Source organism: Mesoplodon mirus (assembly GCF_964341445.2).
Source record: "Mesoplodon mirus genome assembly, chromosome: 5".
Classification (NCBI taxonomy): Eukaryota; Metazoa; Chordata; class Mammalia; order Artiodactyla; family Ziphiidae; genus Mesoplodon; species Mesoplodon mirus.
Window position 1 is genome coordinate 32,808,380 of NC_138980.1, and position 24,638 is coordinate 32,833,017.

Genomic DNA, 24,638 nt, shown 5'->3' on the forward strand with positions numbered 1-24,638 from the left:
GGACATGATTTGGGAATCAGGTCTTTGCATATGTGATTAGTTACGGGTGGAGATGAGGTAGCCCTAAAGCCAGTGAGTGATGCCCCATAAGAAGAGGGGGATTTGGACACAGAGACACAGGGAGAAGCCACATGAAGACAGAGGCAGAGGCCAGGGTGATGCAGCCACAGGCCCAGGACACCTGGAGCCCCAGGAGCTGGAAGAGGTGGGAAGGATCCCCCCCAGCCACCCCCCGCCCCAGCCTCTGGAGGGAGCACAGCCCTGCCACACCTTGATCTCAGATGGCTGGCCTCCAGAGCCAGGAGAGGATAAATCTCTGTGGTTTAAGCCAAGTGTGTGGTCAACTGTTACGCTCGCCCCAGGACAGGTGTCTCAGGGTCGTTGTCTGATAGTGGCGGGGGCAGGCCTCAGGAGATGTTTGGACTGTGGGGGGCCGGGGGTCTGGGGCCGGGACCCCTCGGTTGGCCCTCTGTGCCATGTGTACATGGCACCTGCACCCAAGCTCTGGCACCAACTAATCCATCCCCTCCCTGCCGTCGCAGCTCTACGAACTGGACGGAGACCCCAAGAGGAAGGAGTTCCTGGATGACTTGTTCAGCTTCATGCAGAAGCGAGGTGAGGCCTGCCCGCCGGGAAGTCCCAGATACGAGCACGCAGGAGTGGGGGCTCTGCTGGCCACTGCCCGGGGCAGGTGTGTCAGCGAGGTTGTGAGTGAGTTGTCCGTGGCCGGAGGCATCCAAGAGATGCCTGAGTTGGGAGACACAGCCCTGCCATGGTGGTGGGGGAGGTCTGAGAGAAGAGGCACCATCCTGCCATGGGTATCTGACAGGAGACACAGCCCAGCCCTGAGGGTCTGACGGGGGAGACACAGCTGTGAGAGTCTGAGGGGTAAGTCCTTGGGTGGGGGGTGTCAGGGCCGCAACCCAGAACTGACATGCCAGGCTTCCTCCCTTGCTGCTGAGACCCGGGCGCTGAGATCCTGGCTCCCTGGATCCCCCGCAGCGGGGCTGGCCTCTGTTTGGGGAGCAGGGTTGGATTCCTAGGCAGGCCAGCAGGCGGGCGGGCGGACGCTGGGTGGCAGGACAGAAGCTCCCCACAGGCTAGAGTCTGGCCTTCCTGCCGCCACTGGTGGGTGGTTTGGGTCCTGGCCCCTCCCTGCTCCCACCTGGGGCCTCAGTTCTCCCATCTGTAAGGTGGGCCACCAACACTCCCCGCCGTGTGGCAGTGCCCCAGATGTGCTGAGTGCCAGGTCCACAGTTATTATGCGCCAACAGTGTACCAGGCCCAAGCCACCTGTATCCCCCTACGGCCTGGGGTCTGGGGTGAGGTGGATGCCAGAAGCGGCCTTGAGAACAGCGAGACGACCAGGGACGGAGGCCAGGCCTGGGGAGCAGGGACTGGTCTGGGCGGGTGTCCAGATGAGGAAACGGACGGCCCAGACGCGGGGTGGGGGGCGTTGGGGGCATTCAGGGTGAGCCAGGCCCAGGGAGGATGGGGGAGGAGGGCACCCAGAGGGTCCCCAGGGCCCTCCCTCAGCTCAGAGCTGCCAGCCAGCCAGGGGTCCCAGGAGCACCCACTGCGTGTGGGGCTCATTTCCTTGATACCTCCTCCCCCCACCACACCCCCAGCAGGGTTATCACGACCCCCACTGTTCAGGGAAGGAAACTGAGGCCTGGAGAGGGGAGAGGGCCTCTGAGCCACAGAGGCAGGAAGGGGCGGGGCTGGGGCGGGGCTGGGGCGGGGCTGGTGGGGGTGGGTGGGGCGGGCAGGGGAGCTGCATGGGCTGTGACTGTTGCAGGGGCCAGCCAGGCAGCTTCTTTGTCCAGGGCCCCTGCCTGCCCCTCCCTGCCAGCAGCTTCTGTAAACACAGGCCCAACCAGGCCCAGGCCGGAAGGGAAGGAGATGAAGGGGGAGGGGGCTGCGGCCTCCACATTAACCCCTCCTGTGCCGGGGGTGGAGGAATCCAGACCCAGCCAGGCCTGCTGCCCCCCCTCGCCGCCCCCCACCCCCCATGTGGTCAGAGAGATCGACCCACCCTTTATCATCCTGTCCACACCTGCCTGAGCCCCCCCTCCCCCCACCATGGGGCTCCAAGCTCCCAGGCCCGGAGCCCACCCATTTTGCCCCAGACTGGGCTCCCGGTGTCCTGGAGGCACGGAGGAAGTATGGTGAGCTGCCCCAGAGTGGTGAGGCCAGGGTCCTCTGGGGGCCCCAGCTCCTGGCCACACAGGGCTTCAAGGGTCTGTGTCCAGCCCTGTCTCCCTCACCAAGCCACGTGCTCCTGGAGGACAGGAAGCAACAAACTCCTATGCAACCCTCAAAACCCAGCTCCAAGGCCCTCTTTTCCCTACCTTCCTCTTGAACCCTCCCCTCTATAATTGGGGTCGGGGGCTTTGGGGCTGAGAATCTGGATACCATGTCCTGCATCCCATAATAAAGTAGTCTTTCCCCCACATCACAAAGTAAAAGCCTCCAACGGGATGTCTCTCTGAATTCTCTGGGGGCTGGACATGGAGGAGGGGTCCTGCCTGCACCCCACCCTCCTGCGGTTTCCTTGACGACCTCTCCGCCCTTCCTTATCGCCCCCCCACCCCCACCCGCCTCCATCAGTGCCTCTCTGTGCTCTCCCAGCCCTGCTTCTTCTATAAACATCCGTCACCCGGCTGCCGAGCCAGGGCGCAGGGTCCCAGGAGGAGCTTTGGTGTGATTCCTTCTTTTTCCCAATGCAGAGCCTAAACCAGCATCCTGGGTGGGCCGGGTAGGCGCTGTGGGCGCATCTCTGGGGCTGGGTGTGCTGCTGACACCTGGTGTTGCTTTTCTCTTTCCTTCCTGGGCTGGAAAATGAAGTGGGTAGCATGGGGGTCTGAGGCCCATCTTCCTCCACCCCCTCCAGGAGGTCTTCATTCGTTGGGGATTTTGCAACCCAGGAAGGGCCCGGCAGTGGCCAAGGTTGGCAGGAGGTGGTTCCGGGATGTCCAGCTTGTAGAGGGGGGACCAGGAAGCAGGGTCCTGGGTACAGGGCATTGTCCAGGGTGGGGGCAGGGAGCAGGAACCCACCCTGGAGCTTCCCTTTGCCACCTCTGCAGGGGTGGCAAGCATGCCCCCAGGGCTGGGGTGGGGGCCGTCAACCTTCACTGTTGTTTATTGAGCACCTGCTGTATGCCAGGCTGGGCGCCCGGCGACCCCATGTGAACAGGACAGCAGCTGGGGGCCACAGACAGTAAACCCGTACTTTGACTGCCAGGGAGAGAGGTTTAAGTGGGGGCTTCTCCACCCTCAGCCAGGGTGGTGCCAGGCAGGCTGAGCTGAGACCTAAGGGCTCCCATGGCTGGGGCTTCTGGGTGACAGGGAGATGGCGTGTGCAGGGGCTTGGAGCATCAGGGTGGGTGTAAGATGGGAGCAGGGCTGTCTGTAGGGAGGAGCCCCCTCCCGAGGCTGGGCCACCCCCCTCCCTCCCTCCCTCCCTCCCAGGTCTGGCCCACCTCCCCAGTGTCTAACCTGCAAAGTGGATTAATCAAGCCCTCCCTCCCCCACTGCAAAGCCCCCAACACAGCAGAGTTGTTTTGGCAGCTGTTGTGTCTGTAGGAGGAATAACAAAGGCTGTGTTTCTCATGCTGGGCCCCCAGGTTGGCCCTGCAGCTCCCCCCTCACCCACCCCGGGAGAGCAGCATGCGCCCAGATCACTGATGGAGAGACTGAGGCAGAACCGCCTCCTCAGGGCTCTTGAAAGCAGGGGTCTCACCCGGGTGACCCTGCCCCCGGGGGACACTGGGTGACGCTTGGGACAGCTGTGGTGGTCACACTGGGGGCTCCTCCCCTGGCATCCAGTGGGTGGGGCAGGGAGGCTGCTCCACCCCTCACAGCGTCCGGGACGGCCCCCGAGAGAGTGAGCCGCCCCGGTCAGCTATGCCGAGGGGACCCGCTCTCACCCACGCGTTGGGCACCACCCCAGGTGACAGCACCCCACCTCCCTGCAGGGACGCCTGTGAACCGCATCCCCATCATGGCCAAGCAGGTGCTCGACCTGTTCATGCTGTACGTGCTGGTAACGGAGAAGGGCGGCCTGGTGGAGGTCATCAACAAGAAGCTGTGGCGAGAGATCACCAAGGGCCTCAACCTGCCCACGTCCATCACCAGCGCCGCCTTCACGCTGCGCACCCAGTGAGTGCCCACCCGCGGCATCCGGGCAGAAAGGACCCAAGGCAGGGAGGAGTTGGGGGGCAGGGGGCGGCCAGACCACAGGGTGGAGGGTGGAATGTCCTGGCTCTGAGACTATGCAAATTGAGTGTTGAAGGAACAGCAGGTAGTCGATGTGGGGACGGGGATGGGGACATGTCACAGGACAGGCATTGAGACAGAGGGAACAGCACAGGCAAGGACCATGGCTTGGCGGGCTGCTGGGTGCTTCCGGGCAGAGATGTGGGATGGGGATGGGGAGCTGGTGCTGCAGCGGGGCTTGGCTTTATGCAGACCCCAGAGGCATCCCAGGTGCCATCCTGTCCCCTTGCCCCTGCCCACAGGTACATGAAGTATCTGTACCCCTACGAGTGTGAGAAGCGTGGCCTCAGCAACCCCAATGAGCTCCAGGCAGCCATCGACAGCAACCGGAGGGAGGGCCGGCGCCAGAGCTTTGGGGGCTCCCTCTTCGCCTACTCACCGGGCGGGGCCCACAGCATGCTCTCCTCGCCCAAGCTCCCTGTGTCCTCCCTGGGCCTGGCCGCCAGCACCAACGGCAGCTCCATCACCCCAGCCCCCAAGATCAAGAAAGGTGAGGGCTGCATGGGGCCTGGGGCCTGATCTTGACTCAGCTTCAGCCTGGCGGTGTGTCCCAGGGAGGGGGCCGCCTTTTCCCCTCCCTGGGTAACCGGGATGATAGACCCCAAAGTTGGTGTGTAAGAGGGTGGCTAACCTGCTTGTGCTGTGCCCTTGGCAGACATTACTAATCAATTGCCATTTTTCCAGCCCCAGGCCCTAGCAGGCAGACATCACTAATCAATTCATTTCCCCTGAACCTGTGCCCTCGGCAGACATCACGAATCAATAATTTTTCCTCCAGTTCTATGCCAAGGCAGACATGGCAAGCCAAGGCAGACATGGCAAATCAAGGCAGACATGGCAAATCAAGCCCAATTCTCCCATCCTATACCCGTGGCAGACATTACTAATTAATCACTGTTTTACTGTAGCATTGGCCCAGTCCACTTGCCTGTGGCTGGTGTTTTTATTTATTTAATTTATTTATTAATTTATTTTTAATTTTTTGATTTTTTATTTATTTTTTGGCCACATAGCACGTGGGATTTTAGTTCGCTGACCAGGGATCAAACCTGAGCCCCCTGCATTAGAAGGCAGATTCTTAACCACTGCGCCACCAGGGAAGTCCAAGGCTAATGCTTTTCATCGCTGTCATTCTCTCTAGTCCCTTGCACGTGGCGGACATTACTAGTTGATCACTGTATTCTTTTCCCTTTGAGCTTTAGAATCCTCCTGAACACACTGTCCCACCGGACACCAAGGGTGTCGTGTGGGTCATCAAATGGACTCTTTAACCACCCCTGAAGCTATTGCTAGGTGTCCCTGGGCAGCTCACTGCCCCTTTCTGAGCCCAGCTTTCCTTACACGTAAAGTGGGGGAAATTATGCCTTCTCTGTGGGGGCGTTGGGGAGCCTTCAGTGTGTAAAATGCCCAGCGTGCAACAGGCCTAGGGTTGCAGGTAGCTGGCAGCCCCCCACCCCTAATCCCCATCCATGGCAGACATCACCAGCCGATCACAGTCCCCTCTTCCAGCAAGTCTCTGAATCCTTGCTAACACGGAAGCACCGACGGCACATGTGGCGGCCCAGCCTCAAGCAGGTCGGTGCACCTGTCCGTGGTTCCGTGTTTCATTTGCCACATGAGCTGTGACTCCCTACTTCCCAAGCTTGGCCCGGGGATCCGAGGTGATCCTCACAGCGCCCTGAAAATTTGGGGCTGGTCAGATCTAAGGTGAATGGGGTCTCACCAGTGACAGCTCCCTCCGGCCTCTGTGAGCCTCAGTTTACGCCCCAGCCTTGGGGAGTTGCAGCGATACCTGTGAACGTCATTAGGCATCTGCTGCATGTGAGGTCCTGTGCTGGAGCTAGGGAGGATGGGGCGGATAAGAGACAGGTTCTGACCTAATGGAGCTACCGAGGGGGCCAGGAAAAGCTGGATCTGATGGGTCCCGGGGCCCCTTTTCAGCTGAGAGGGAGGCAAGCAGAAAGGGCTGCAGAGACTCCAGAGCAGAGGGCCTGGCAACTGCAAAGTTTGGAGTGGGGACCCTCCTGGAGAGGCAGCCCCAGGCCACCAGGGCTAGACACGGGAGGGAGAGTCAGAAGAGGAGACAGTGGGACCAGTGGGTGGGAACCACGGGGACGTTTGTTTCAACCACAGGACAGGGGAATGGTTAGGAGCTGGTTCTGGAGTTGGGCTGCATGGGTTTCATTTCAGCTCAGCCTCTCTCCAGGTCTGTGGCCTCAGGAAAATTATCCATCCTCTCTGAGCCTTGGTTTCCTCAGCGGTAAAGTGGAGAAAAGGGTGACTAGGTGGTTGTGGGATTGTTGAGACGGTTCACGTTAAGTGCTTTAGACAAGATATGTGGTGAGCTCTTGTCGTAACTAGTATTATATGTAACGTGCTATTGTGGTCTCTCTGTAACACTAATGCTAAATACTACTACGATCCTGTCACTGTCACTAGTATTGTCACCATGACCTATATCACCATCATGCTGGTATCTGATGTCAGCCTGATACTAGAACAGATCTTACAGCACTTGTGTCTATTCAAAAACCTGTGCACTTCCCTGGAGAGGAAGTGAGCACCCCATCGGTGGAGGTATTCAAGGGGGCACATTCCTACCTTGGGTGGGAGGTGGGGACTGGGCCACCTCTGTTCCATTCTGGCCACCAACCCCTCTTCTCTCCTGTCCAGAGGAGGACTCGGCCATCCCCATCACGGTCCCCGGCCGCCTGCCAGTCTCCCTGGCAGGTCACCCTGTGGTAGCAGCCCAGGCAGTAGCGGCCCAGGCGGCCGTGGCGGCCCAGGCAGCCGCCCTGGAGCAGCTCCGGGAGAAGCTGGAGTCTGGGGAGCCTCCTGAGAAGAAGATGGCCCTGGTGGCAGAGGAACAGCAGCGGCTCATGCAGCGAGCGCTACAGCAGAACTTTCTGGCCATGACGGCCCAGCTGCCTATGAGCATCCGGATCAACAGCCAAGGTATCACCCTGGCGCTCAGACCCTCTGTGCTTCCTGCATGCGCACAAGGGCCTCGTAGCCACCATGTGTAAAGAGTGCTTACAGATCAGTAAGATAGAAAGGCAAACAAACCAGTAGAAGAAATGGGCAGCTGTGACTCGTAAACTCATAGGAAAAACTGTTCAACTCCATCTAGTTGGGGATCTGCAAGTTAACGAGGAGATACCATTTTTCACCCGTCAAGAGTTTGATAATATCAAACGTTGGTCAGGATGTGTGGAAATGGGCCCCATTGGTCCTGCTGGTGGGAACGTAAATAGGTGACAACTTGGCAATCTCTTTTAAAAATAGAAAATGTGCTTGCCCCATGACTGGGTGATTCTGCTTGGTATCTAGAGTAGAACTAATATAGGGAAACAAGGAAACAACAGGTTTTCAAGGATGTTCACTGCAGTTATTTGCATGACGTCACTAGTGTGTCCATCAGTAGGGGAATTCATGAATCAAGTCTGGAATACTTTGTGGTCATTAAAAAGAATGACATGGGGAATTCCCTGGCGGTCCAGTGGTTAGGACTCTGCACTCTCACTGCCGAGGGCCTGGGTCCAATCCCTGGTCAGGGAACTAAGATCCCACAAGCCGTGTGGCACAGCCAAAAAAAAAAAGAATGACATGATTTGGGTGTGGGGACACCACTTAAGACTTGTAATCATGCTGTACACCTGAAACTAACACACTGTAAATCAACTATAGTCCAGTAAAAATTATTTTAAAAAAAAAAGAAAAAGAAAAAGAAAAAATACTTGTAATCAAGAAAAAAGCAAATCTGAAACAAATACATTCTTATTCAATAAGTATTTATTGAGTACCTACTGTGTGCGCTGCTGAGTGATCCTGTCCAGCGCTTCGTGAAGCTTCACGTCTGGTGGTGACCCACGTTACCCAGATCATTGCGTAGGTGGGTTTATGATTACAAAGGGTGGTTTTTCTTCTTCCCGCAGGCTCCGAGAGCCGCCAGGACTCAGCTGCGAACCCTACCAGCGCCGACGGCAGCAACAGTATTAGCATGTCAGTAGAGATTAATGGAATCACGTACACAGGTAGGACCACCCAGCCCCCATGCCCACCTTGACCACATCTCTCCCTCCCAAGTCCTGGTTGCCCACCCCACCCCCCAGGGGTGTGGCCTTCTTGAGCCCAGACCTCTTCCCTCATGAGATAGTCTGTGTCCTATACTTAGCACGGAGCTCAGCACAGAGTAAGTGCTCAGAAATACATATCCTGTGTTATATATCTTATAGCAAATGATGTTGCCAGGTTCCTTCTTAAAAAAATGTGATCAGACCCATGGCTCCTATAGACCGCCAGGTGGCGATGTTGACACAGAACAGCTCGGTTGCTGTAAAGACCCCCATGGGGGGAGGCTGAGGAGATGGTGGTGTCCTGCAAGCCGGGGGTAGGGGGGCGGGCACGCTCTTTACAGGGGGTCAGCGCTCAGGAATCCCTTGCACCTGTCACATGATCTTTGAAATTCTCCACGACTTGTCTCCTGTCCTTGCACCAGGAGTGCTGTTCGCCCAGCCGCCGGCCCCCACGCCACCCTCAGCTCCCAGCAAAGGCGGAGGTGGCAGCAGCCGGGGAGCAAACAGCGGGACCAGCGGCAGCGCAGCCAGCCAGGCGGGGCCAGCAGGGTTGTCTGCACCCCCCGCATCTTCTACCTCAAATAACTCATTGCCTTAACCGCTACACTCCTCACCCTGGGAGCCCACCAGACGGGTCAGGGGGTCCAGGTGGGCCAAGCAGGGGCCGGGATGGCGGGAGATACGGGTGGGGAGGGGAGGTATCCACAAAGGAGCGACAGCTGACGCCAAAAAGAAAAGAAAATATATATATACATATATATATATATATATATATATAAAGAAAATTTAATAAAACAGGGGAAAACCAAGGAACACTTGAATTACTCAGGTTTCGGACATTCAGAGAGATGAATTGTGAGAACAGCAAAGGAAATTAGAAACAAGAGAGGCTAATGTCTCCTAGGGCTTTCCTGCAGCCCTGGCAGACCCACGTGGACTGGTGTCTGGTTTGGACAGGCCAATCCTGTTTACCTCATACATCCCTGCACTGTGTTTTTTCATTTTTATCTGTTTTTTTCCCTTTTTTTTTTTTCCCTCTTCATCACACTCACCACACCCAGCTCCTTGCGTTGAATGAAACCCCTGAGCCAAGATCAGTTGAATTTTTTTTCTTGTTGCTTTTGGGAACTTTTTTTTTTTTTTAAAAAGAAATAGTGAACTTCAAAGTCTGTAGGGTTTTTAAGAGGTTTCGGGGGTTTTGTTTTGTAAATATTCTATTTTATTCTTGGGGGAGGAATCAAACCTAGGAAAAGGATATATATATCTATATATTTGTGTTCATTCAGGGAAACTGGACTTGAAAAAGCAAAAAAAAAAAAAAAAAGAAAAAAAGAAAAAAGTAATACCCTTTTTATTTTTCCCATGACTGATTTGGGTTCGGTTGTGCATTTCCTTTGGCGCAGTGGGCAGCTGGCGGGCCCAGGACACTGGATCCCTGGGCTAGAGTCAGCAGAGCCAATGAACTCAGGTGCTGTGGGCCGGGCTGGGGTAGGGGCTGCATGCCAGGGGTCCGCGGGAAAGGGGAGCAGGAATGCTGAATGGTAGACATCACCGTACTTGTTCTTACTTCATGCGGGGCTCCTCAGTCAGGAACCCCAAAGTCTTAACTCGAAAGGAGAAATTGCTGGGGGGGTGTTCACCTGTCAGCCCCAGGCTCCTGTCTCAGGGATGAATATGGCCTGGGGACTCCCTTGCCTGAAAGGGCTGCTTTTGGAGACTTGTCCATGCGGGGGACAGGGGTGAGCCGGCCTTAGCTCAGGGCAGGGTTTCTGTGGGGCCACGGCACCCTGAACATCACCCCCCACCGCAGCATTTTCATCTCCTCCACTTTGTCCCTTCGTACTTCCTGGGGGCCCTGCAGTAACTAAAGGAACTAAATAGAGGCCAAGAAGGGGCCGTGCCCCTCCCTCTGCGACCCTGTCCCCTGGGTCAGAAGGTGGGCATCGGGTGGGGCGCAGCTGGGGGGGCATTAGTTCAGGGCTGGTGAAGGTCTCCACCAGGTGAGCTGCACATCCGTCCTAAGCCCAGGCGCAGTTTGGGGTCCCGGGGAACCAGGTGCTGTTGGGTGGGGCCGTAGCTCCCACAAGGTATCGCTCTTTCACGTTCCTCTGGGGTGGGGTGGGAGGAACTCAGCTGTTCCCAGGGTGAGCCTGGAACCTCTAATTGGGCCCAGGGAGCCCGGCCTAACGAGCCCGGAGCGGGAGGGCGCCGCCGGCTGCCTCCCGCCTCCAGCCTCCAGCCTCCAGCCTCCAGACCCAGGCATCATCTTGTTGCCTTGGAGACCGTGAGGGTGGTCCTGAGCTCCCCCCCCCCCCCCCGCAGTCTCGCTGGGTTTGGGTTTGCCTTGCGGGGCTGAGGTGTTTCTTTGGGAGGGACCCCGTTTCTTTGGTATATCTCAGGGTCGCTGACGCCCCCCACCCTTCCAGGAGGGGGTAGCGCTGGACGTGGGGCTTTCTTCCTGCTTTTCCTTCTGGAATGTTCTCCCTTCCCGTCTCTCACTGCAGTGGCACAATCATTGTGGGAGGGGGATCCTTTTGTCCCCAGATACAATCTGCCCCCCTCTCGCCATCACACCCCCATCTCCCTCTCCTCTCCCCCCACCTGACCGCAGGAGCGTGGGCGGCTGCCCTCTGGCCCCCCCTCCGCCCCCCATTCTGCCGGCCGCGTGGATGGGGGGGGGTCTCTGCTGCGAGTTTCTTTCTACCTCAGGTCTAACTTTTGATGCCAAAACCCCCGCCAGGCCGCCCACCCCCACCAGCCCCCAGCCCCCAGCTCAGGGTCCCACCACCGTGCGTCCTGTTGAGATCCACGTGTGTCTTGGGGAGCGGGTGTCCTGCAGGAGAGGCGCCTTCCCCCGGGTCTAACTCAGGGTGTGCCTGCAGTGCTGGGCGACGCTGATGATTGTAGGGGATGGGGTGGGGGGGCGTGAGCCCAGGATGGGGGGAGTCCACCGGCCGTGGAAACGCGAGGGGGGCCCGGGGCCAGCGGGCGCTCAGCCCCCAGGGGGCCCTGCCTCTGACTGGGGCGCCCCCATCAGCCCCCCGCCCCCGCTCCCAACCCTGCCGCTACCTGTCAGTGGGGGTTTCTGGGGTGCCACTCAGCACCCCTTATGCAAACCGGGACGGGGATGGGGGCTGAGTGCTGTTCATTCCAGAACAGGTGGGGCTTAGCAGCATGCTGAGGGTGGGGACCCCCAAACTCAGGGTGGAGAGGGGCTCCAGGGGCTCCCCTGCTCTGGAGATGCTTGTGGATGGGCTGCTTCTAGAACCTTCCTTGTGACCTCCAAACCGGCCTTAGGGCTGTAGCTGTCCGGCTGGGGGGCGGGCGGGGGGCGGGACGGGGCACGGGGTGGCGGGTTGGTTTGTAATAGTTGTGTGTTTGTACAGTCACTTTTCTCACTGTTAGCATTTTTGCCCACTACCATCCTTTTTTTTCCCCCCCTTAATTTTGCTTCTTCATTTTTTCTTGGCAAACGTGACTTCAGCCTTTCATTCCTGACATGTGAAATTTCAGTTTCTCTGGGGTTTGTCAGAGGGCGTGGGGACCGCGCCTGAACTCAGGTTAAAGGGAAAAAAAAAAACTTCTAATAAAAAGATGTAAAACTACTCTCTACCTCTGGCCGGGCCCAGCCTGTCGCGCCCTGGCCGCGGCGGGGCAGCCTGTGATGATTTATTTCAGTTTTTGCAGGACATTCAGGTATTAAAAGGGAGGGGAAAAAAAAAAAAGACCAAAAAAAGAAAAAAAGAAAAAAAAAAAAGGTGTGATTTTGAAATTTAAAAGAACACTGAAAGTTTACATTTTATAACATTATTATGCAGATTGTATTTAAACTTCAGAAATATTTAAGACAGTTGTAACCCTGTAAAGCTGATGAAATATTAAAACAAGACAAAACACTTCTGACTTTTAACAGAGAATGGCTCCTGTGGTGGTTTTTTGGGCGTCGCCCCACCCCCACCCTGGGTCCTGGCAGCAGAAGGCACAGGACCTGACCCAGACAGCGTCCAGCAGGGACTGTGCCCCCCAGGGGACACTGGGCCACGTCCAGGGATGTGTGCGCTCCTGGCATAGAGTGGGGGGGCTGGGGGGCCCACAGAGGACGACCTTCCCCCATGTCAGCAGTGCTGGGTGGTGTCACCTTGACCTTCTGTGGGTGAGATGCACGGAGCTGCCCCACGCCCACTGGGAGCAACCCAAGCAGTCTTGGCTGCGACAGGGGTCCACTCTGCCCCCCCAACCCCCAGCCTTCCTGCTGTGGTTCAGTCCACATTTCTACACTTGACTTGTGGCCGCAAAGAAAGCAGACCAAGGGGCGGGCTCAGCCCTCGGGGCAGTTTGCGACCCCTGGGCTCAGCGCACGTGGAAGGGAAACCCCACACACAGGCAAACCAGCACAGCAGGGTTTTCTGGGCATCCATTTCTCAGCCACGTCTTGCCCCCACCCCCTGCCCAGAGGACGTGACGGGCTCAAGGTCAGCGCGGCCGGATGGTGGGCAGGGCGGGCCTCCTGCCACACGGCTCCCCTGCCACCTGCTCCAGCCACGGCTGGCCTGGGCCGGTCCCTCCCGCCGGGGTCAGCCCCCAGGTCTGCGTTGAGTGAGGAAAAACAACTCACTCCTGTTGCAGACGCCTCCCTGTGGCCCATCCACGTGGTTCCAGCCTCTGTGGGCCTGGGGGACCGGGAGAGGTCAGAGGACAGGGGTCAACCCACCTGCCCCTCAGAGCCCCCTGCCCCCCCGGGGATGTAAAGTGTTTTTTTGTTTTGTTTGTTTTTTTGTTTTAAAAAGGCCCATTCAGCAAACTGGATCGGCCTGTCCAGCATCTTCATTCCTCTTCTGAAGAGGCCCAGAGATGGGGCAAGAGGCCCTGAGGTCACACAGCCCTGGGGCAGGGGTAAGCAGGGAGGGGGTCGGGCTCCGCCACCTCCTCCCCAGCCTCCCAGATCCCCGAGGAGCCTCCCGCCTGCTGGGCCTCCCGCTCTGTGCTTGTGAGGAGGCGCAGGGAGCCTCCCAGGTGAAATTCAAAACCATGTCTGATCAGCAGAGCTGCAGGAGCCCACGAGGAGCTAAAGGAAGGTTTGGATGAAAGGACGCCGGAAAAAGAAGAGGGTTTTCGCTGGAGTCATCCGCCTTCCCCTCCGCCATTAGTGCACTTAACAGGGCGGCCCCACAAAGGCCAGGGCTGCTGGGTTTGTTCCTGGGTCCCCGCCGCCCCAGGTGGGCAGGGAGTGAGATGGGGCAGTGTACCCTGGGCCTGCAAACAGGAGGCGCTCAGTACATGTGTAGGGAATGCGGGGCTTAGACCCGGAGGGGTTGTGCAGACCTCTGTGCCTCAGTTTCCCCATCCTGCTCCCACCGCCAGCCTCATGCCCTCCAGGCCTAGGATTTAGTGGATCTAGGACCAGGAACCAGGCTGGCACCAAGGAGGTCTAGTGACTGGGTGGTCCGAGAGGCCCCAAAGTGTGGCTTTTGTCTTGCCCTTCTGACACAACTGGTCTGTCCTCATTCCGGAACCAGGCTGGGGGTGGGGTGACCTCTGACCCCACACAGCAGCCTGGCCGAGCTGGGTCCCCCCAGGAGGGGCGGAGGGGAAACAGGAGGAGTGGAGGGAGAGGCCTGGGAAGGGGCCGGGCCAGCACTCCAGCTGCCCTGCCCTCCAGCAGAACCATGGCCTGCCCCTGCCTGAGTGTCCACAGCAGCGACTTGTTTGCACAACTGGTCCCCCTGCAACCGGCACCTGCAGGGCCCACCCTGCGTCCTGGAACCTGGGTGCTTGGCAACTTCCAGGCCAGACCTCCGCAGATGAGGACACACACCCAGGGCTCAAATCAGCATCCCTGATTTGCACATGGGGAAACTGAGGCCCAGAGCTGTGCAGTGACCTACCTGCCCCGCTGCTCAGAAGGACCAGGTTCAAGCCCTGAGTTGGTGGCTAGAAGAAGGCTGCCTTGGTCCACCCCCGGGGGTCGCAGTGTGTGCCCATTCTCAAATGGGGCTCCACAGAATACCCAGGATTCAGGATTCAAAGAAAGATGTGGTTTTGGGAAAACAGTATCTGAAAAATGTAAACTAGCATTCAAGGTGTTTCATTTTTCTTATTCCCAGTAAGAAAAAAAGAAAAAAAGTTTGAGGAACCAGGGAGGGAGCATCAGCTGGTTCTGGGGGTGGAAATCAGGAACAGTTGGTTCTAGCTCCAATCCGTCTTTAGACTAGATGGTCCTTGCTTCAGTGTCCTCTTTTGGCAGCTTCTGGAGGTTTGGACACCCAGCTGTCCCCAATTTACAAAATTTCTTCAGTTTCACATGACCTCCCCCCACCACCCCGCCAGGGATAAAATAAAATCCAGGTCCCCATATCCAGCTTCCCCCTCCATGATCCGCCTCAGGGCCTTTGCACGTACCTCTGCCCCTCTTTCTCTTCAGGTTGTTAGTTCCCGCTCTAAGGACACCTGCTCTGGGAAGCCCCTCCTCCAGATCAGGCAGGTCCCCCCTGACGCCCCTCCTCCCGGTTGCTGCTTCTTGCTGTGGCCCCTGGGCTGGGAGCAACTCCGACCGGCATCCCGGTCAGTGGCTCGAGCCTGCCACCTGGCGGCCGGGCCTGGGGCTGCGGAGCCCCAGGCTCCGGGCGCCGTTCCTCCTCCAGGAAGGCCCCTCCTCCGCTCTCCTCTCCACCATCCCCTCCCGGATAGCAGAGCGGGATTGGGGGACGCACCCCGCACCCAGTCTCCCCAGTGTTGCTTGTGGGTACGCCGCCCAGGACAGCCATGAGACCGCGACTCCTGAGCGAAATTCCCCCTTTTCAAAGGTTAACAACTAATTCCACATTTTAAAATGCCCTGTTTGTAAACGTGGCCTGCGGCCGGCAGCGCTGACGCGAAATTGTTGGGTGCTCCCCAGACAGAGCTCGCGACTTGTTCGACCCGCACCAAGTTGCCGAAATAAAAATGTGGATTTTGTGGCCCCCGAAGAAGAGAGGTCCGGCGGAGGCGGACGATGGATCCGTGAATATGCGTCTAACTACGTTTTGAACACCAACTACCTGTTATGTTAGGTGCGTAATCTGTTTTACGTGCAGTGTCTCATTCGGGCCTGTGAGGTCGGTATTCAATATATGCACGTTAAAAATAATCATCGTCATCATTCGAGAGGTTGAGTGCTTAACCAAAAGCGCCCAGTGGAAATGGCCAAGCCAGACCTCCAGGCTCTGAAACTACTAACTGCTCTCAGGAGACCCTCGGCCTGGGTTTCTCCATTTATTTTTGGAAGAAATCTTCCAAGATCTCTAACCAGGCTGTGCGCCCCTTAATTCTCCGCGGAGCGGGAAAGAAAAGCCCACCTGATTCACAGGGCGGCCCCCTCCCCGAGTCCTGTGCGCACGCTCGGGTCGGCCAGCCGCCGGGAGCCGGGCAACGTGGGCACCGCTCTAGCCGGCACGGCGCAGTCGCCCGCGTCTCGCTAGTGATGACGCATGTCCTGGGCGGTGGAGAAGGCATGATGGCGGCGCCCATGGAGGTGGCTGTGTGTACCGACTCGGCGGCCCAGCTGTGGAGCTGCGTCGTGTGGGAGCTGCACTCGGGCGCCACTCTGCTCACATACCGCGGCGGCCAGGCCGGGCCTCGCGGCCTGGCGCTGCTCAATGGCGAGTACTTGCTGGCGGCGCAGCTGGGCAAGAACTACATCAGCGCCTGGGAGCTACAGAGGAAGGTTCGGCGGCACGCGCCCGGGCGCCGTTGGCGGGATGCGCGGGGCTCACGGGCCTGGGGTCGGAAGAGGGGGCGGTGGGATCCGCACGGGTCCTGAACCCCGGTGGGAACTGGGGAATCCTATTAGGATGCTCTGCGCACGCGCGGGTCTGGGGGCTTTTTGGTGGGGGGAGGGAGCCGCGCGCCCGGCGTCGGTGGGAGCGGTTAGGGCGCTGCGCGCACGCGCTGAGCTGAGGGTGGGCTGCGGCTTGGAGGTGTGGCGGGCGGGCTTCTGGGCAGCCAGCGGTGCGCACGCGCACAAGGAGAGCTGGTGTGGGTCCCTTGGGGGCCCTGCGCTGGAGCCGGCGTGGGGTGGGAAGTGTAGTTGAAAGGAGTTTGCCGTAGGGGTTCCGTGGGCATCGTGGGCTTGGAGGGTGAAGGTCCGAGGCTTGGGGGAGCCCGCTGAAGGGTAGCCCGGAGACTCGTGTATTTATCACCCTTGAAAAGACACTTATTTTTTGCCATTAGGGCCCATGGTTTCTCCTACAGAAACTTCAAAATGCACCCCCTGAAGCTGCTCGCCACCTGTTTTTGCCAGCTGACATCTCTTTCTGCAAGCTCTGTGTTCCGGCTCTGCCTGGTGTGGTACACACACAAACTCGAGAAATTGTTCCATTTTAGACATTTAGAAACTGACGCTCAAGATCCCAGGCGAGACGTCAGGGGATGCAGGACTGGGGCGAAAGCCTAGGGGCCAGACGGTTCCTCTGACCCCCAGTCCAGAGACGCACTGTCTTACCTTTTTTTTTTTTAATATTTATTTATTTATTCGTTTATTTGGCTGCGCCAGGTCTTAGTTGTGGTAGACGGGATCTTCGTTGCCGCGTGCAGGATCTTTAGTTGGGGCACGTGGTATCTAGTTCCCTGGGGACCAAACCTGCCCCCCCCCCCAATCCCTGCACTGGGAGCACGGGGAGTTGCAGCGCTGTCTTGCTTTTCAGGCGAATCCACAGGCCTCCACCTCCACCGCCCCCCCTGCAAAGCTTCAGCTGGAGCAAATACCCCCTTCCTGAACCATGGATTTGGTCAAACCACCCCTGTCCCCACTACTCTTTCTGGTCCTCTTGGACTTACCAGCTGTCTGGGTGCCCCTCCCACTCGCCTCGCTTCCCCCTGCTCCTTCATCGGGCATGAAACTCAGAAGCTTCTTTCTCTAGGACCAGCTTCAGCAGAAGATCATGTGCCCCGGACCGGTCACCTGTCTTACCACGTCACCCACCGGCCTCTACGTCCTGGCAGGGATCGCAGAGAGCATATACCTGTGGGAGGTGAGCACAGGTGCACAGAACCGAGGTGGCAGGCTCAGCTCGCAAGCTGCCAGCTGAGATCACTGACCCAGTTGTCACCGACAGTCGGTTACATTTGTGGGGGAAGCTCACCTCACTTCCTGCTTAGACAGTGCAGGATCTGAGACAACAGGACAAGGCCTTTCCTGACCTCGGCACCGGCAAAACGACCTTCCTGGCTGCCCCAGAGATCAGCAAAGAGAACCGACTGTTCTCTGTGGACTGTCCGAGGCCCGAAGATATGAGAGGGAGCTGGTAATCTCACCCCGGAGCTCTTAAACCTCAGTATGTGATTCTGAAACTAAGAGGCCTTGCTCAGGCGCAGGGAGAGAAACTGAGGCAGGTCGCCCTGTGGTAGAAATCCTCCCTCTGTTTGCTGTCAGGCTGGTGCAGGGTGTGTGGGCAGACGTCAGCGGCCCGTCCACCGTCAGCAGACGTCTCAGGTGGTTGGCCTCCTTGATGGGGGACACTGTGTGCTCCTGGCTCCCCACCCTCTTGGAGAATTCCTGGCCAGCGTGAGCTGTGGCCACGAGGGGGCGCCCCACGGGGCCAACCGAAGGCTGGTGCACAGGCTAGGGGCTTTCTGACGCCTGTATCCACCTCTGCGTGTAGCCTCTCTCCTTCCTTTTGCGGGGGGTGAGTGGCTGTGTGTCTGTGACCAGGTGTCCCTCTTACAGAGACAGTGGCCACCTTGCTCCCACGTCACCTCATCTGAGTTGATTACGTCTTCAGAGATTATGTCCTGTTCAAGGGAGGTCACAGGTTCCAGAGGTTGGGCGTGGATACATGTGTCTGGGGGACACAGTTCAACCTACGGCAGCATCTGTGCCCCCCGCCAACCAGCTCGGAAGATGGTGACTTGCAGCTGTGGCTGCAAGGATCGGCTCTGGGTCCAGCCGATCCTGGAGAGACCCTCCCTCACCAGCCCTCCTCGGCCTTGTCCTCTCGCTGACACCTTCCCTGGGGCTGTGTTATCTCACTGGGGACAGGGTGGGAACAGGTGCTCGCAGGACCCAAGGGGGCACGGCCCACCAGCCTCCCTGTTCACTTCAGAGCCGCAGGTCAAGCTCTGGTGCAGGGGGCCTGGGGTGGCCCTCGTGGGCCCTCCCCCGGGGCTCCCCGTGACCCTTGCCCCTTTGCCCCCCCAGGTTTCCACGGGGAACCTTCTGGTCATCCTGAGCCGCCACTACCAGGACGTGTCATGCCTACAGTTCACGGGGGACAGCAGCCACTTTGTCTCGGGGGGCAAGGACTGCCTGGTGCTGGCTTGGAGCCTCTGCAGGTAGAGCCCTGGCCCTGGCGGCTCCCCATCCAGCTGTAGCCTCTGACCGGGCAAGGCCTTAACCACGAGGGCGCGGAACCTGCTGTGCAGAGAGGCCAGGCCCCGGGGTGGGAAGGGGCTCCAGGTCAGGTAGGCTGGTGCCAGGAGGACGGGGCCCTGGGCAGCTACCCAGGACTTTTATTCGGGTGAGGGGGCCTGGTTGCTGCCCCGAGACAGGGTATAAAGGCATCAAGATGGGGGCCGCCCTCCCCGCTGAGGTCCGGCTCCTCCCCTCCCCAAGCGTGCTGCAGGCAGACCCCTCCCGGACCCCCGCCCCCCGGCACGTGTGGTCTCGCCACACCCTCCCCATCACAGACCTGCACTGTGGCTTTGGTGGGCCCCTGGCCCGGGTGGCCACCGCCTCGCTGGACCAGACAGTGAAGGTAGGGCCCTGCCCTGACCCCCGCAGTGGATCTGTGAGCTGAGCCCGGTGGCTGGCGGGTTCCTGGCCCATGGGAGCCAGAGCATCATCTCCTCCCGCTGGCTGGTGGCTCCAGACAGCTCTTAATCCCCTGCTGCCTTCGGCCTCAAGGACGTCTGGGGGCGGGGGTGGGTGGCGGGCAGTCCAGGCCTGTGTTGGCTTGGAAATTCCCACTTGGCCACTGCACCTGGCAGCTCCTGGCCAAGCTCCAAGGGATTTGAGGGAGTTCTCAGGCCTTCGTCCCTGGTTGGGGCAGTCCAGGGCTGACCTGGTGGTGGCCTGGGGGCTGACAGTAACTGAAGCCGGTGGTGGCGAGGGGTCCCAGCGTGAGAACCAGGTCCCCCAACCCCCAAGACCCCTGTGGTGACAACTCCCGTCTGAGGTTCCTGTGGCATCCAGAGTCTCCCGGCCGGGCCACTGCGCTCCACTCTCAGACCCATGCCCCCATCCCCGCCCCCAGCTGTGGGAGGTCTCCTCCGGCGAGCTGCTGCTGTCTGTGCTCTTCGACGTGAGCGTCATGGCCGTGACCATGGACCTGGCTGAGCATCACATGTTCTGCGGTGGCAGTGACGGCTCCATCTTCCAGGTCGACCTCTGCACCTGGGTGAGTGGGCATGGGGGGCCAGGGGTGCACGGCTTGGGGCTGAGATGTAGCCGTGCCCTGTGCTCACCAGCCCTCCGGCTTCCACAGCCCGGGCAGAGAGAGAAGAGCTTCCAGCCGGAGCAGGACCACGGGAAGGTGTTCAGAGGGCACAGGTACGGGGACGGGGTTGACCAGGAGGTGGGGGGTGGGTCATTGTGCCGCCCTCCCCTGGGCGCCAGGTGACCTGTCTGTCCCCAGGAACCAGGTGACCTGCCTGTCAGTGTCCACGGATGGCAGCGTGCTACTCTCGGGCTCCCACGACGAGACGGTGCGCCTCTGGGATGTGCAGAGCCAGCAGTGCCTCAGGACGGTGGCTCTCAAAGGTGGGCGCACGCAGCCCTCCTGGAGGCCCTGGGCCCGGGGGGACTTGCCCTTTGGTCCACACCATGAGCGGCCTGGGGCTGGAGCAAGGACTCAGGGTTTGCCTCGTGGAGGGTGGGGACGGGAATGCACGGGAGTGTCAGGGCCAGGTGGCTGGCTGGAGGAGCGGAGGGTGGGAGCCCAGACCCATTGAGGGTGGGTCTCGATTGCCGCCTGCCCGCCCCAGGCCCCGTGACCAACGCCTGCATCATGCTGGCGCCCATCAGCATGTTGAGCTCCGACTTCAGGCCCAGCCTGCCCTTGCCCCACTTCAACAAGCACCTGCTGGGCACGGAGCATGGGGATGAGCCACGCCACGGGGGCCTCACGCTGCGCCTGGGCCTCCACCAGCAGGTACGTCTCAGCCCCAGCAGGGACCCCCACCCTTGGGCCTCAGTCTCTGCGGTGTGACTCTGGGTGCCCTTGGGTCGGGTCCTGGTGGGGACCTTCCACATGCTCCTCTGCTGAAGAGGCTTCTCTGCCCTTGTCGTTGAGGCCAGCCTGATGGCTGGTCCCTGACCTCAGGAAGCCCTGGAACCTTCCAGAGAGGGAGCAGGCCATGCACAGGGTGTTGTTCCAGGGGCCGATCAGGACCCAGAGGTTGTGCACGGGCAGCCACCTTCTCCAGCTGGGCGGCAGGAGCGCTCACAGCCCCACTGCCCATGGGACCCCCTTCCATGATGGTCTGCCTGCCCCTCCAGGCCCCCGGGGCCCCTCCCTGCGTGTCCTCAGCGCGGCCAGCCTTGCCCACTGAGGCCGGGCTCTGTTTGCTGTCTCTGCACCTCAGAGTCACACGAGCCTGCGGGACTGTCCACGCCCCTCCCGGCGGCTTGATGGATGGCTGTGCCAGGCTCCAGGCTGCTGGCCCAGGGCAGCGTGCCCAGACGGGGTCCAGCGGGAGACGGATGGCCTCTGGGCGGCAGTGGGGTCCGTCATCTCACTGGGCAGCTGAGCCCTCCCAGGGCTGGAGGCACTAGCCGACCATTTGTCTGCATGTCCCTCGAGGCTTGATGGGAATGGCCAGCTAATGCGGCCCCTTCTGTTCCAGGGGTCAGAGCCCAGCTACCTGGAGCGGGTGGAACAGCTGCGCGGGGTGATGTGCAGCACGTTGGAGAAGGTGGGAGGGGAGAGGCCCCAAGATGGGGGAGGGGCGGGGCCCAAGATGGGGGCTTGTCTGGAGGGAAGGGCGGCAGGGGGCCTGGGCCTGGGTTGGAAGGGATGTGCCCCTGCCCCACCCTCTGTCATGGACCGTGGGGTCAGTGGCCCTCAGTGCCAGCCTCGCCCCACTGCCTGCCGTGGGAAATCTGAGGCCCGCTCCCACTCTGAGCATTCTGCCGCCCTCCCCCAGAGCGTGCTGGGTGGCCAGGACCAGCTGCGGATCCGCGTGGCAGAGCTGGAGGACGAGGTGCGGAACCTGCGCAAGATTAACCGCGACCTCTTCGACTTCTCCACGCGCATCATCACTCGGCCGGCCAAGTGAGCGTGTGCACCCGACCCCGGCCAAGTGAGGCCCAGTGAGCGTGCGCGCAGCCGGGACCCGCACCTGGACCTGCCCCCTGGGCTCCCCCCAGGACCCTCCCGACTGGCTGGCAGAGCCCGAGGCCCGAGCCCATCCTCTGCCAGCGTCCTATCATTTGGATTTGCCACCCCCACCGGGGGTCGTGGTCCAGTGTTGACCCGCTGCCCTTCTGTGACCTGCCATGTCATGTTGGTGCTGTGCCATGTCTAACAAAAGAGCTGAAATCCTGCCTCTCGGCCTCCTTGTGCCCACGCCAGGCTCAGGACCCTGATGGCGGGCCCTACCTCAGGGACCTCGCCGTAGCCATCACAGGGTCCGAGTTTCAGATCTAGCGTCGAGAAGCCTGGGTTCTCACCTCTTAACTCATCTGCTGCCCCAGTGCCTTTCCATGACCCAGAGGCCATGCCACCCGTGGGACAGGGCAGGGGCATTCTGGGAGCTGCAGGACAAGGTCCCCAGGGGCAGGAGTGACTCAAGGACAGCAGTGCAGTCACACTGGTCCCGTCCCCCCAACCTGGGTCAGGGCAGCTGGCTCTGGGGTGGCAGCCAGTTCTGGGCCAGGGTCATGTTGACCAGAACCTTCTTGGTGTCAGGGGCTGGAGGGAGGCCAGGCCCCACCCCCACCCCCACTGCCCAGGGGAGACAGGGACACCGCCAGCTGGCACCCGGAGCCCAACCGAGAGGTGGGCCCTGAGGCTGCCCATGGAACCTTCCAGAAAGCTGCCCGCAAATGACAGTCTGCTTAATGGTCCAGAAAATCCACATGACTTAGCAGGTGCTATAATGACCTCGGCTGGGGGCCAGCGCCTGGTTCATGTCTTTAGCTAGTGGGCATCCCTGCTGGGGCTCTGCACCCACCCTCATGGCCCGCTTTGCCCAGGGAGCTGCCAGGGGAGGAGTCCTGCTGGCTGATAGGGTCCACATTGTAGGTGCAGCCCCTGGGCCCCTGGTGGATCCCAAAAAGTGAGGCAGGGTGGGGGTGGGGGCAGGTCACGAGGCAGCTTGTCAGAGCAGAGCTGGGGATCGGAGCTGCGCCCTCCTCCCCAGAGCACCCAGGGCTGTTTTCCTGTCTGCAGTCTGCGCCCAGTCCGTCCTCACCCCCTTGGTTTCCAGAGGGTCCGGAAGATGAGGAGAGGGCCTCAGAATTTGGCTGAGATTCCCCTGGGGCCAAGGGCCACCTCACCTGCCCGGGTCCCATGTACCCGGGCCCCGCGTCCCCAGGCCCTGGCCCTGGTGAGGGTCCCTGGCAGCCCTGGTGCTGAGCCTGGGGCATGCTGCCCTCTGCCTGGGATACTGCCCCACGCCCCCAGCTGTCTGCACTCGCCCCGTGATTCAGTGGCTTGGAAGGAGATGCCAGTTTTTGAGGTTCCGGTGTTGCTCCTTGTCTGGTGGAGTCCCAGGGAGGAGCTGGCAGGTGGCCAGGAGATGGGCTGGGGATTGGCCAATGTCTGGCAGCCACCTCCCGGGCTCTGGGTTTTTCCCTGGGGAGCAGGGGTATTATTCTCATTGCCCTGGACCCTCAGCTGCTGCCTTGGGTCCTGGGGTTCCTCCTGGCTCATCTGCCACACCCATGGCTGGGGGTGAGGGTAGGCACCCCTGGGTGGGGTCCCCACCCCTGGGGCTGTCACTTTAATGACTCGGCCCTGAAGGGGGGTGCCTGGCTGGGCCTGGGAAGATCCTGCAGTTGACACGCAACTGTCTTTGCCCACACTGTCCCTGCCACCTGTCCTTGCAGGCCTGCAAGTTCTCTTGTCCCCCTTCCGCGGGCCGTGCCGAGGGAGTTCACAGGAGGTCAGCTGGCAGGAACTGGTTGCAGAGAAGGTCGCTGGTGGGCCATGAAGGCTGGAGCCCGTTTATCTCTTTCCCTGAAATGCCCACATGGCCCAGGCAAGCCACACCTGGCCCCCGAGGCTCCGTGTCATCTGTAAAAGGGAACGTACACGTCCTCCTCAGCCTGCGGGAAGCCTTCAGGAGCTGGTGTGCAGCTGAGCGGGTGTGTGACAGGCTCCAGGCACACGGCCAGCAATGCCGCTGTTACTGTCCAATCTGTAGAAGCACAATTTGATCCTGAATCCTGGGCCATCACTGCCAGAGGCGCAGGTGCAGGCAGCACCCAGCATTCACAGATGACTCCTGCGTGTGCGCTGAGTTTATGCGAACCGCAGTGACATACTGCCTCTCACCCACCAGGACAGCTGTTATTTAAGAAATAAAACGTGTCAGGAGGCAGTGGAGAAATCTGAGCCCTTGTGCACTGCTGGTGGGAAGGTGAAATGGTACAGCCACTGTGGCCAGTAGTCTGGAGAGTCATCAAAAAATTAAATGTGGAATAACCATATGCTCCAGCAATCCCCCTCCTGAGTGCATCCTCCAAAGAAATTAAAGCAAGAGACTCGAGATATTTGCACGCTCGTGTTCACAGCAGTGTGATTCACAACAACCAAAAGGTGGAGACAACCCAAGTGGCCATTGACAGGTGATAAACACAATGTGGTCCATTCACACAAGGGAATATTACTCAGCCTTAAAAAGGAAGGAAGTTCTGACACCTGCTGCCACAGGGTTGCACCTTGAGGACATGATGCTCAGTGAGAGAAGCCAGACACAGAACAGATACTGTGTGATTCCACTCACGGGGGTCCCTGGGGGAGTCACATCCACAGAGACAGGAAGTAGATGATGGGGGCTGGGGGAGGGGGTGGGGAGTCAGGGTTTCATGGGGACAGAGCTTCAGTTTGGGAAGATGAAAAAGTTCTAGAGGTGGTGGTGGGATGGTTGCACAATGTGAATGTGCTTAATGCCACCACTCTGTGCACTTAAAAATGATTAAAATGGTGAACTTTATATTATGTATATTTTACCACAATTAAGGAAAAAACCTTGCCTGTGTCCGCTTGTTTGATGTGCAGGGTAGCTGGTAGGTCAGAACTACTACTATTGAGCTTGTAAAGATGGGAGCTGAGGGATTTTCCTGGTGGTCCAGTGGTTGAGACT

The 24,638-nt window shown here is 59.5% G+C and overlaps 2 protein-coding genes across 4 annotated transcripts in view; both read left to right on the forward strand.

The window, feature by feature from the left end:
* Nucleotides 1–12,079, forward strand: part of ARID3A (AT-rich interaction domain 3A) — a 35,985-nt gene extending 23,906 nt beyond the window's left edge. For all 3 annotated transcript variants that reach the window (XM_082620536.1, XM_082620535.1, XM_082620534.1), the window contains exons 4-9: nt 543–615; nt 3,978–4,161; nt 4,521–4,768; nt 6,952–7,233; nt 8,214–8,312; nt 8,777–12,079. In XM_082620536.1, coding sequence (XP_082476662.1) covers nt 543–615; nt 3,978–4,161; nt 4,521–4,768; nt 6,952–7,233; nt 8,214–8,312; nt 8,777–8,952 — 1,062 coding nt within the window. In that variant the 3' untranslated portion in view covers nt 8,953–12,079. The remainder of the gene's footprint in view (nt 1–542; nt 616–3,977; nt 4,162–4,520; nt 4,769–6,951; nt 7,234–8,213; nt 8,313–8,776) is intronic.
* Nucleotides 12,080–15,804: 3,725 nt separating this feature from the next.
* Nucleotides 15,805–21,873, forward strand: WDR18 (WD repeat domain 18). The gene is made up of 10 exons (XM_082621809.1): nt 15,805–16,056; nt 17,252–17,362; nt 18,529–18,662; nt 18,943–19,084; nt 19,583–19,726; nt 19,814–19,878; nt 19,964–20,088; nt 20,313–20,479; nt 21,174–21,242; nt 21,474–21,873. The coding sequence occupies exons 1-10, from the start codon at nt 15,814–15,816 to the stop codon at nt 21,603–21,605; spliced, it is 1,332 nt and encodes a 443-aa protein (XP_082477935.1). The 5' UTR covers nt 15,805–15,813; the 3' UTR covers nt 21,606–21,873.
* The last annotated feature ends 2,765 nt before the right edge of the window (nt 21,874–24,638 follow it).

Coding starts and splice junctions, on each gene's coding strand:
- WDR18 (XM_082621809.1), top strand. CDS start 15,814: ATGACGCATGTCCTGGGCGGTGGAGAAGGCATGATGGCGGCGCCCATG. Junction 16,057..17,251: donor CCTGGGAGCTACAGAGGAAG/GTTCGGCGGCAC, acceptor TTCTTTCTCTAG/GACCAGCTTCAGCAGAAGAT. Junction 17,363..18,528: donor AGAGCATATACCTGTGGGAG/GTGAGCACAGGT, acceptor TTGCCCCCCCAG/GTTTCCACGGGGAACCTTCT.